The sequence below is a fragment of the Lissotriton vulgaris genome, chromosome 2_1, assembly GCF_964263255.1.
Source record: "Lissotriton vulgaris chromosome 2_1, aLisVul1.2, whole genome shotgun sequence".
In the NCBI taxonomy this organism is placed as follows: Eukaryota; Metazoa; Chordata; class Amphibia; order Caudata; family Salamandridae; genus Lissotriton; species Lissotriton vulgaris.
Window position 1 is genome coordinate 1165571577 of NC_141687.1, and position 12567 is coordinate 1165584143.

General features: G+C 42.3%; 1 protein-coding gene across 2 annotated transcripts in view; it reads left to right on the forward strand.

Annotated features, from left to right (window-relative positions):
* SCMH1 (Scm polycomb group protein homolog 1) overlaps window positions 1-12567 on the forward strand; it is a 413339-nt gene that overhangs the window by 383725 nt on the left and 17047 nt on the right. For both annotated transcript variants that reach the window (XR_015308461.1, XM_086956860.1), the window contains exon 14: window positions 8582-8724. Coding sequence is in view for 1 of the 2 variants with exons in the window: in XM_086956860.1 (XP_086812986.1) it covers window positions 8582-8724 (143 nt within the window). In the remaining variant the exon portion in view is untranslated. The remainder of the gene's footprint in view (window positions 1-8581; window positions 8725-12567) is intronic.

The following is a 12567-nucleotide window of genomic DNA, read 5'->3' on the forward strand; positions in this document are numbered from 1 at the left end:
CTTAAGGTTCTAGCAGAAGTGTTGTATCTCATTTGTATGGTTGTACGCTTCTATTTGTGTTGGATGGTTCATATCTAACAATTGTGTTATCACAGCATTGCTGACACCGTCCATTGTCACTGAGTGAGGGTCAAGAAGCTTCTGAAACTTTGTGTCTCGGTGTTAGCTGTTGATGGGTGTACTGGACCATTTTATTTTATCACTGTTGGCAGCATTATGGTCTGACCCCAAGTAGACATCTATATTGGAAAGTAGTTGGGCCACAAAGAATGAGGGGGTTCTGTCTCCCATATGGCACTCTGCAAGGGACATACCAGGGTCCCCCATGGTTGTGGAGTCCACATTTTGGACCAGTACCCCTGCAAGAACTGGTACATTTTTTTCGAAGTTGTTCTCCTGTTTGGCTGCAAGCCTCAGTACCTTTTTGAGGGTGCACAAGAATCCCTCGACTTTTCTACCCTGTAGGTGATTCTCCCGTGCTGAATTCACAGAGATTTGAAACAATTCTAAAAGTCACACGATTTGAGATAATGCTGACAGTCACCACCTTGAATCTGGTGCCCATTGCCTGGTTTGATTACTTGGAGGATATCAGAGTTGAACAATGTCTTCTCTAGATTTTAGAGCGCCTCCTCGGTGGAGGTTGTGTCTAACAGAGTAACCCTTGGGTACCTGAGGTCTGTCAGGGATGATCACCAAGCATTATGTATTTGAAGGCACAAACACATTCGGTGTGGCCACTACATATACTAGTGGTTAGAGATAGAAATATATACAAATTCACTCAGGATTCCATTTTAACAGCGATTAGGCTTGGACAATTAAATATTACATATTTACAGAGCAGGAAATTCTTGCCATCGTTCAGCCAGGTGTTCAGGTGGTGTTGCAATTGATGTCAGCGGCAAAGCAAGGGCATTAAATCAAGGAAGGAAAAATGGGCCCGGATACCTGTGGTTGGGCTGTAAAAAAATTGGGCAGTAAAAAACCCAACATTACTGGGTTTCTGTGGGCCAGTTAGATGCAAGGGTTGGTGTGACCTCAGTTACTGCAACCACGTCCAGTTAGGGCAGTTTTAACATCCAAACTCTGCCTCAAGCTCACATAGTTCTTACTGTCCCATCTGGTCATCATTTCCTTTTGTGGTGAAGCCCTTTTCACTTCTTTAACATCATTCTCTGGGTTCTGCATCGAGTATGGTACATTTTTACAAATACAAGGCAACACGTCCATTGTTACTGAAGAATGGCCAAAATGTACATTGAATCAGATAACAGTTCCTGGGCAGCAGAGTAGACCCTGATGCCAAGTCTATTGTTTCACATTCCACCCAGACCAAACTGCAGAAGTTAAGCTCCACAGTAACCCTATAACGTGTCCGTTTGAACCTTTTTGTTTGCTTGAATGCATATGGTATTTCTATAGTGCAAACCATGCCGTTACATCCCTCCCTCTTCCTCTCTCACTTATTTAAGGTGTCATACATAACTCCTTCTTTCCCCTGCCTCTCCTTTGCCCCATCTTCCTCTATTCCCCACACCTTTTCCTTTCCCCTCCCATGCCTATTCTACAACCTTTTCCTCCCAGCTCTCTTCACCCACTCTTTATTCCCTGTGCACAGTTAGCATCTCCACCTTAAAACTAGAAAATAGAAATGGGAAATAATGGTAAGCCCCTTTTGAAGAATGTGGAAAACATTTTCACGAACAGGCCATCAATTCTCCCTTTGCAAAGACAAATTGGGAACATGCTGAAAGCTTCCCTAGGGATGCATTTTGCCCATGCTTACCATTGGCTTTGTGTTTTGAAACTCCTATTTGCTTGCTTTCTTTTTGCTGGTTTTGTTTGTTTTAGGCATCCAGCACTTCATCTTTGTCCCACCCGTTGAGCATACCAACAAGCATTTGCAATGCAATATGTCTTGCAGTTGTGAGAGTTTGTGCTATTTGCATTGTAAATGGCAATGCCTTTTATTTACGTGTTGATTTTTAAAACATAAATAAAAGGCATTGTCATTTACTATGCCAATAGCCTAATCTCTCGCAAATGCGAGACCTATTGCATTGCAAATGCTTGTTTTGGGTATGCTGTCACTTACAGAAAAAGGCTAGGTCTTGTGCAATGTCTGCGTGATGTGTATTGATGTGTCTCGCCACAGGGTATGCCTGGTCGTCATTTGCAATTGCCCTAAGGTGTTGAAGTATTCTTACGTGTGCCTGATGTATAGTGCTGCCTACGTAGCTCTTGCCTCATGTGCATTCGAGTACGTAGACCACAAAGTCTGTCTTACATGTGTAGCTCCCTCTGATGGTGTAGGGAGTGTGTCTAAATGGAAGATTGACTGAGGTGGTGTTAGTTCCGTGTCTACAGGCTTTGCACTTAAAATACCTCCGGAACCCCTTCTGGGCTTGAAGCCACGGGCATCCTTTAATGTTTGTGGGGGCATTGCACACTAGGTCGTTTCTCATAGACTTTGCTTTCCTAAATGGGACAGGTGAATATTTGTCACATGAAGGGCCCAAACTTGGGTCGTTCCGTACTAACGGCCAGTGCCTGTTAACAATCTTAAGGAGGTTGGCGTGATATGTGTTGTACCCTGTAATGAGTCTGGGAGTGTTGTTTGTGACTTTTTTACTGGTTTGTACAGAGTTGTTCTTTGTTGGAAATAGGAGATCATTCCTGCTCCTATTAGTGCTCTTCTTCTCTGCATTAGCCAGTGTTTGGTTACTGTATGCCCTATTTCTGAGTCTCATAAAGAGTTCCTCTTTTGAATCCTTGAGGTCCACCTCCCTGCTGCAGTTACGTGTCATCCTAAGGCATTCTGCATAAGGTATAGATTCCTTAAGTTTTGTCGGGTGGAAGCTCTGGGCGTGCAAAATTGCATTACCAGCTGTAGGTTTTCTATATGTGCGGGTTTGTATTCTGTTGTTGGCCACAAAAAGTTCTAAATCCAAGAACTGGATGGTTGTTGTGCTTGTTGTGCAAGTGAATGCGAGGTTTAAACTGTTGTTAATTTCAGATGCAAACTTCGTAGCCCTTTCACATGAGCCTTGCCATAGAATAAAGATATAATCTATAAATCTTTTGTATATCACCACATTTTCTGTCATGCCTGTTGTTGTGTAACCAAGAGTACTTGCTCCTCCCACCAGCCCATATGCAAATTAGCATAGCTGAGGGAGAAACTAGTACCCATGGCAGAACCCTGTATCTGCTTGTAATGCAGTCTATCAAAAATGAAAGTATTGTTTGTAAGACACCATTCTGCCATCTCTAGAAGCATCCATGTGTGTTGGTGCAGTGTTATTGGCCACTTTCCTAGGTAGTATTGCAGGGCCCTCAGACCATCGGTGTGTCTGATGCTGGTGTACAATGTTTGAACATCAAGGGTCATAAACACATAATTTTCATTCCAATCACAGTCATATATTTTAGTAAGAAAGTCTCCTGTGTCTTTGATGAACGCAGGTAAATCACGAACATATGGTTGTAAGAAAAAGTCAATGAATATACTCGTATTTTCAAAAAGGCTTCCTATGGCGGAGACGATTGGTCTACCCGGGGGCTGTTGTTCGTTCCTGTGCACCTTTGGTATTAGGTACAATTGAGGTGTTATGGGGTAGTCATTTTTCAGAAAGTCAAATTCAAGCTTACTTATGAGTCCTGTTCCTCTCCATCGGTATAGTTCATTGTGGTATTTTTCTTTTTTTTTTTTTGTTTGATACCCACCATGTTGGTTGGACTGATCCAGTTGTAGCACTCATGGTCCTGCAATTGATGTACTGCTTACTCATTATACATAGTTAGAGGCCACAGGACTATATATATATAACAAAAGGTTACATGGACGTTATAGTTTGGTTCCAAATTTACACACACAAAACCACAGAAATTCAGCAGTTCTAGTTCTCTCAAGTAACTATAACTCATACCCTAAGGTAACTATAACATATGCTGCCACCATGCACAGTTATCTAATCAATCATTTTACTGCAAATGTTACAATAATATTATCAATGAGGTCATAGAAGATGTCATGAGTGATGTAATATGTGGGGTAATTAGCAGTGCATGGCAAGAGCACAAGTCATAGTTACTTTAGGCCATGAGTTATTGTCAATTTTGGATTGCCAGCAAGCCTCTGAGATTTCAGTTGTGGCCACAAGCCGCGACCAGGTCATGATGAAGATGCGTCCTATCAAGGAGTCAAGTGCATGTCTCTACCATTCCAAGAGTGGAACCAAAAATTAATGGACCAGGATGAGATGGTCTTCCTGACGATGGTCCAAGTGCAGTTGCAGGGTGTACATTTAGACCCTGGTATGGGAACAACCTTGTGCCGACCACTTGGGGGCAGAGACATCTGTGGTACTACTAGGCTGTCACAGTCTTGTTGCTCAAGAAGTGACTAATTGCCTGTTCGATAGCTGTCAGCTATGGGGCAAGGGAAGCCTGAAGTTCACATTAGTTGCATTCATCAAGACAGGCTGAGTTGAAGGATTCACAGACCTAAAAAGACTGGACAGTCCTTTGGTGCTCAGTACTTGATCTATATAGACTGAGATGTCGAGCTCAGAAAAAAATGTTTTCTAAATCTCTGAGCTTTCTAAGAACATATCGTTCTATGACCAATACTCGTAGATGCAACCAAGATTTAAGTTGGGCCTGTACATGAATACGGGTGGAGGATTGGCAGTGATCGGGTCGAGGAACCGTCATGAGTTGATCATTTGGAATTGGGAGCTGCACTAAATTGGGAAAAACAGATCTTTACCAGTGGAATTGGAGCTGCACTGGACAGAGGTGCTACAGGGTATCACTGGCTTTCACCTAGGTGCTCATAAAATCCAGGAAGGAACCTTAGGGGAATATTGTGGACAGCATGGAAGTAAACCCTGCAGCTGGATCTATATGGGAGAGGGTGTTGCTGAATCCGGTTCAACTAGTCCTGGTCCTTAGGATTGAATGTTTCAGACATGTCTACTTCCAGACACTTCCCTCAGACACTGTTAACAAGGCCACGAGAGAAAGTGAATTGTTAACCAGCTACTTTCACCTTCTGCTGGGTTAACACACTACATCCATTTGACTATTAAGGGTAATCTCCAAAAGGAGGAAGACAGGGAAAGCTGGACTGAGGGATGCATAAATACCTCACTGGCAGGAATGCTATTCAAGACAATGTAAAGTGCTAGAGAAGCTTTACGTACCTTCTCCTTCCTGGTGAACTAGAATGTTTCTTTAGTTATCGGTGTACCCAGCTATGCATGCAAGTAAGGAGTGTAAGAAATTGGGTTGTTGGTTGGATGGGGGGGTGAGCTCTGGGAAAGCAGCAGCCACAAACCCTGGCAGGGTGAACCACAAAAGTCACTACATTTACCTGTGCTTAATCCTGTGTAGAAAGGTAAAACCAGCAGTCAGGCTTAACTTAGAGACAATGTGTAAAGTATTTATGTAGCACACAAACAGTAATAAGGTGGAAGAAAACAACACAAGAAAAATCCCACAGCAATTTAGAAAAATTGAGTAAAGACTCTAAAGAAAAATCTAGGGATAAGTTACTAATTACAAATCTCAGAGTAATTTAAAAATCACACATAGAGCAGCTGAAAAAACAACTGAGATAGGAAGCATGGGTGGGAGAAATTAAGGGCAGCGGCCATTATTACCGACAGTAAGTCATTCTGGGAGGTTGTAAATACCCCCTTTTTACAGGCGGTGCGAGGTCCAACGACTGATGTGTTAATTGACGAGGAAACCTGAGTAAACCACTTTAAAAACATTTTCCAAAAACATAAGGAAGGTAGTACAGACGAATGGTCTGAACCCTCTGTAGGAATTAGCCCCTTGTGGTTTTTTTAGATGGAAGAGATAGAGCTGATTCAAACTATTCCTCTCACAGCAGCAAGCCCAGACGGGGGCCCTGCTGATTTATTTTTAACAAACAGATCGCTATTGGTACTCTTCGTAACACTCGTATTTAACACCATCAGTACTATAGGTCCTCTCCCGTTATGGAAACAATCGATAATTTTCCCAATACATAAGAAAGGCGATGGTTCAGATCCTGTAAATTATCAGCCGATAGCTTTAATTGACAGCACCGCTAAAGTAATGTTACGAGTATTGCTGAATCGAATGGAAGAATGGGCAGCTGAAAAGGGATACTTGCTGAGGTGCAATATGGGTTCAGGAAGGGCAGAGGAACGGTGTACCAATGCCTGAATTTGGCTCTACTAGCAGCAAAATATAAACAGGCCAAGCAAGTAAATTTATATATGGCATTTATGGACCTTTCGTCCGCTTTTGATTGTGTCAATCACAATAAGTTGTGGCATGTTATGGAGCAAATGGGGGTGGATATCGCAATTATCTGCTTTAGTAGACAAATGTATATAGGAGCCTCTGCAAGGGTGCGTCATGGTAAACAAGGGGAGTGCACCAGACCATTCACTATTGCAGATGGTGTAAGGCAGGGCTGGGTACTCACAGCCTTTCTGTTCTTGCTATATACTAATAGCCTAAATAACATCCTGGTGGTAAAATCTATAGATACGCCGGGAGCGAATACGACCCATTTCCCAATTTTATTGTATGCAGATGATGCGCTTTTACTTGCCCGAACACCCCTTTCCTTACAAAAGAGTATTACGAACTATGACCTTTTCATGAAGAACCTAGATTTACATGTTAACAAAACAAAGTCTTTGTTTGTCTATTGGGAAAAGAAGGATAAAAAGTGCTAAGTATAATGTTGAAGGAAGAACAATTAAAAATGTAGATCATTTCACTTATCTAGGTTTGATTTTTGACACTAAACTAGATTGGAACTCTGTGGTGACCCTGAGAGCTACACAGATGAGGAAAAGTATAGCTGCAATTTTTAGATTTACTTTTAACCTGGGTAATAAACCAATACATGAGATGGTTAGAATTTATGTGGCAAAAACAGTTTCCGTAGCAACGTATGGGGCTGCAATCTGGGGCACAACTCAAGGGTATAGCTTACAAATGATAGAGGACAGTTTCGCCCAAAGATTACTGTCTTTACCAAAGGCTTCCTCAAATTATATAATCCATAAAGAGTTAGCATTACTATACATTACGGATACAATCAAATTAGCCCCTTTTCTACTATGGTTGTCTATGTGGAAACGGGAGGTGGTACAGCCAAACCAATTAATCTTGAGGGACGTAATGAAAATGGAGCATGCCTCAAAATTCATTTGGCTACAATATGTAAGGTGTACCCTTGAATCGAGGGAGTTGGGGGATCTTTATGCCCAACCTGAAAGTTGTGAATCTTGGAGTAAGATGAGTCTAAAAAGGATTTTTCTAGAGAAATGTGCACAAGATATGTGGAATAGAAATGGAGAAAAAGTAACAGTAATTGCTTATATTGCGATCCCACCAACTTTATATGGCCCATCTTCATATCTTACCCTTGTAGAAAATAACCATCACCGATTTATCTTGACAAGATTCCGTTTAACTATGTGACATTAATGTTGGGCTACCCTGCAAATGTCTTTTTCTAAAAATCAGTTGCACTGTTCCCCCTGCGACAAAATGTCAAAACAAACATAGGTAATCGCAAATTGCGCATGCAATTTCATGGGTGCTAGGAGGCCAAAAGGCCACCCTGATGCACCCCCACATTGGCTTGTGTGCACATATAGAGCACATATATGCCCTAAGGGCATGTGTGATCGCCATGTTTGTGCGCCACATGGCACTTTAAAAAATGTACTTTTGTGCATTTTTCAAAGTTTTTGCACAGTACCATAAACTTGCAGTTGATGGTAATTAGTGTTTCTTAAATGCAAAGTCACATTTAGGAAAGGCTTGTTGCATCCCAAATAGAGAATCACAATTTGCCATTCTGGAAAAACATACGCAATTTAGGTAATCACAATTAATTGCGATTACTTATTTTGCGAATGCAATGCCTTTGATGCATCTGAAAAGGCATTTTACCAGTCGCAAACTAGCGGATTCTGTGAATCGCCCTGTTTGCTACCGGTAAAATGCACGATGATTGTGGCCCTTAGTCTCTATTTTTGAAAGTTGGAAATTTTCAGTGGGCCTAGGCTGTAGCCACAGGCAGTTCCAGATGCTCTGAAACCCCTTTGGCGAAGGACCACTGAACTGGATTTGATTCTGGGAACTTAGCAGGAACATCTGTGAAGTTGAGCCACCCATGATGGACCATGGGCGGATAGACGAGCAGGTTGGTCCCGGTCTCCCCTCAGTTCTCAGAGCTGTTTTTAATAAAACATTTTCTAAGTCCTCAGTATTGGATTTTGGTACTGCTAGCACAACAACCAAGGTAAAAGTAGGTCACAGAATTGACATTTGTGTAAATTGGATTGAAACACCTCATCAGTCTTAGCCACAGGGACCACAAAAAAGATTCCTTTTATTGGCATGCAGATTTGTTTGAATTACAGACATGGGCTAACCTTTATTTTGTTAAGAGTCTCCTCAATGAGAAATAGGAAAGATTTTGATTAACAGATGCCTTTAATTGCAAAAATAATTGTATTTTAAATCCTCTATTTTCTTCTGTGTTGCATTCTAGGATCAGATAGGTACTTGGGATCGCGTGATGCCAGTAAGCCGAGCTGCAAGGATCCTGCTTTCTGGACGGTGGATGATGTGATGCATTTTATAAGAGAAGCTGATCCACAGCTGGGATCCCATGCAGATCTTTTCCGGAAACATGTAAATACCATGCGTTTCTCATCAAATTCCTGCAAATCATGGCTACATACATTCTTTCTCCAACTAGGTTTGCAAATAATCATACATGTGTTACCTGTTCACGCAACAGGACTTGAATTAAGCAGATCAATTCTTTTTACAGTTTGCTTTAACAAAATCTATAGCTTTTGATGTATGTAAAATCCATTCGCACTATTTTAAAATTGCTGTTTACACAGACGTGTACCCATTACAAAGTCCTCCTATGCCAATTAATTAATTATATCTGTTTGTCAGCATGTGCTCTGTGATTAGTGTGTTCTATGTTTAGTGATGCCAAATCTGATAGTACCTATTCCTGTCACTTTCAAGGAGGCCATCGATTCCCTTAAGAGTTTTAAATTATGTCAATGGTATAAGATCAAACAGCTCGCTCTATCCTAAGGCAACCATGGGAGGTCCATTTAAGGACTCATATCTTGTGTAGTGCAAGGTTAAAGCCTGGGCTAACCGTTATGGATGACATTGAGGATGGGAATTCAAGAGGCCATATTTGTTAGAGACTCTATTCCAGATGGACTGTAAGGTATGTGTGTCCAGCGATAAGAATAACCTCCCAGCTGCGATGCTGCCTCTCCAGCCACGGTGCTTTCCAAATATAGACACCAGCTATCACTTGGGTGATAAAGCTTCTCAGTTTCTGCCTTTTTTATTTTCCACAAGGTAACGTAATGGGCCAACATGAACGTATCTTTAAATAGCATCAAGGCCAAATACTTAGTTGCTCAGGGTTTTGGGCACTACCAGTCAGGGGTATTTTCCTGCCTAGAATAAGCCGTTCATTGTTTTTTGGATCTTATTCCACAAAGGAAGAAATGTAAGCAGTAGTGTTGTCTGGAAACGAAATAAAATCATAAACAGTATTGACATGTTTATTGCAGCTAACCCAAGCCACGACAAAGTTTTCACGTGTCACATATTAAAGTCCCTACATATTATTCTTAGTAGTGGAGAAAAGTTGGCATTTATCACTTGATCAACTAGATGAGTGATTTAACCTCCTAAATAGATGATCGAATCTAAGGCCCATCAGGAGAGGATGCATGTCTTCAGTGAACATATTTGATCTTGAGGCATCAAAATATTTAGTATGTGAGACTTTTCTAAGGGTTATTAGTAGTAAGCAGGATATCATAGTCGTATATCATGATTTTGAAATAGTTTCTGCCAATCTAATTTTCAGGGATGTGCATTGTGTGCTTGCTAGATATTCCTCGTCCTGAGAAAATCAAGCATGGTGAGCTTTTCCAGGTGTACCCTGACGAAAAGAGAAAGTATCCAATTTCATGGCTGTGAAGAGGAGCAATTCCAGAAAACTCCATCTGGAGTGCCAGAAAAGTGAGTAGAGGAGGGCACCTGTTACCCCTGACAGTCCAAATATTTCCAAAGACATCCACAATGGAAAATCCAAAAAGAGACTTCACCACATCAAACAAAACAAAATTCTGGTCGATATTGAGGACTACTACATTGAGAAGAGGTATCTTTTCCTCACCAGAGGTCCAGAACATAAACAATGAAGGACTTCTCCATGCCAGAACAACACTCTGAAACCAGTCATATGCCTCTTCATTTCTCGTCTGAGTGGTTGAAGAAATGAGGGCTAAAGACATCCAGCTCTGTTTGATTCAGAGTGCTTTCCGGCTTATGCCCGCTACCAAAGAGGTTGCTCCAGTAATAATAATCTTCAATTCATCCTATCCTGAATGCGAGGCCCTCCTCTTCTCAATAGGCCTATCCAGTAAAGCAACATTCAAAGGCATGCTGATTTACCGCCCTCCAGGATCCAGAGCCAAGTTTCTAGCACGCCTGGATCACATAATCGAGACATCTATTGGAGCACCACACTTCACCATCCTAGGTGATTTTAACTTTCACCTCGAAGTTTTAGAAGACCCTGACACTGTAACGTTACTTGGAGACTTAGAGACTGCCGGTCTTACACAAATTGTTAAAAAACCCACGCACAAAGCAGGTCATACGTTGGATGGATTATTCACCAACAACCCTGAAATCTCCATCACAGAGATCATTCCTCTAATCTGGACGGATCATTCCGCTATATGTTTCTCTATTCCTACTAAACCCACGCCCCCTCCACTGTCTCTTCCCCATTCTACTAAATTCAGAGACTGGAAGAACTTAAATCTCGAACGCCTTACTCAGATGATCCTGGATATCCCATTACTTAATGAACACGACCCCATAGCAGCGTCAGATACTTATACGGAAACCCTGACCGAAGCCTGCAACAAACTAGCACCTTCCAAAACTTCCCACCGGACTAGAATACGCCCATCAGCACCCTGGTTCTCTGAGCCGCTCAGACTTCAGCGCCAGCACTGCAGAAACCTTGAACGGCAGTGGCGCCGTAACTTTAACACATCTGACAAGATCAGTTACAAAAGCGCTCTCACTAACTATAAAAAACTCATAAAAACAGAAAAAACCACGTACTATACAAGCCAAATTAATGAGGCGAAAAATTCCTCAGGGAAACTATTTCAAGTAGTAACTTACCTGTCCAACCCATCTGTTCCTCAGTCAGAAGGGTCTCAAGCCCTTTCTGATGCATTAGCCAAATTTTTCGAGGACAAGGTCAGAGCTATTTTTAATACATTTACACCTGAGATAGCGACCATTCCCTCTCACTCTATAGCTGACACCGGCCCCATATTCGCAGGTTTTGAACCCACCTCCTGTGAATTCATTCAACCACTGATCGCTCGAACAAAATCCGGCTCACCTCTGGACCCTTGTCCTCCAAGCATCCTCAACCTCATCTCGGAGGTTATTGCCCCTCCTCTAACCACCATCTGTAATGCAATGTTTGAATCCGGTGTATACCCCCCGCAGTGGAAAAAAGCAATAATCAAACCGCTGCTTAAAAAACCTAGTCTAGACCCTCTCCTTCCTGCTAGCTATAGGCCCATCGCCTGCCTCCCATTCCCTGCAAAGATCTTTGAAAAGATCATGAATACCCAGCTGTCAAATTACATTCATCACAATAATCTACTGGACGAGACCCAATTTGGGTTCCGACAAGGCCACGGAACAGAGACGGCACTGCTAAAAGCAGCAGATGAGATTAGGTCTACGATGGACAACGGAGGAGCAGCAGTTCTGGTCCTCCTGGATCTATCTGCGGCCTTCGACACGGTCGACCACGCCACCTTGATCGACCGTGTCGAAGCCTTAGGAATCACAAGCAAAGCAAAAAACCTCCTGGCTTCATTCCTATCAAACCGTCCACAAACAGTGAAACTAGGCAATTTCACATCCCAGACCTTTTCCTTGCCATGTGGAGTACCACAGGGATCCTCGCTAAGTCCGACACTATTTAATATCTATGTGTCGGACCTGGCGAGGGTCATAAAATCCTGTGGAATCTCCCTCACTACCTACGCTGACGACACCCAACTGGTGTTGTCGATATACAATGACGGAATCTCGGTAGCAGCCAATTTCCAAATGGGAATGAAGGCAATAAGCTCCTGGATGTCATCCAACTGTCTTAAACTCAATTCTGATAAGACAGAAGTGATGACATTCGGGAGGCTTCAACCAACCTGGTCCCCTCAATGGTGGCCTCACCAGATGGGACAACCTCCAGAACCGGTGACGAAGGTACGCAACTTGGGCGTTATCTTCGATAATAAGCTGACATTCCAGCAACATGTCAACGCTGTGGTTTCCTCTTCCTTCCACGTACTAAAAAGGATAAAAAAACTAATCCCATAGCTACCGCCACATGCAGGCAAAACCTTGGTCAGTGCACTAATATTCTCCAAAACAGATTACTGC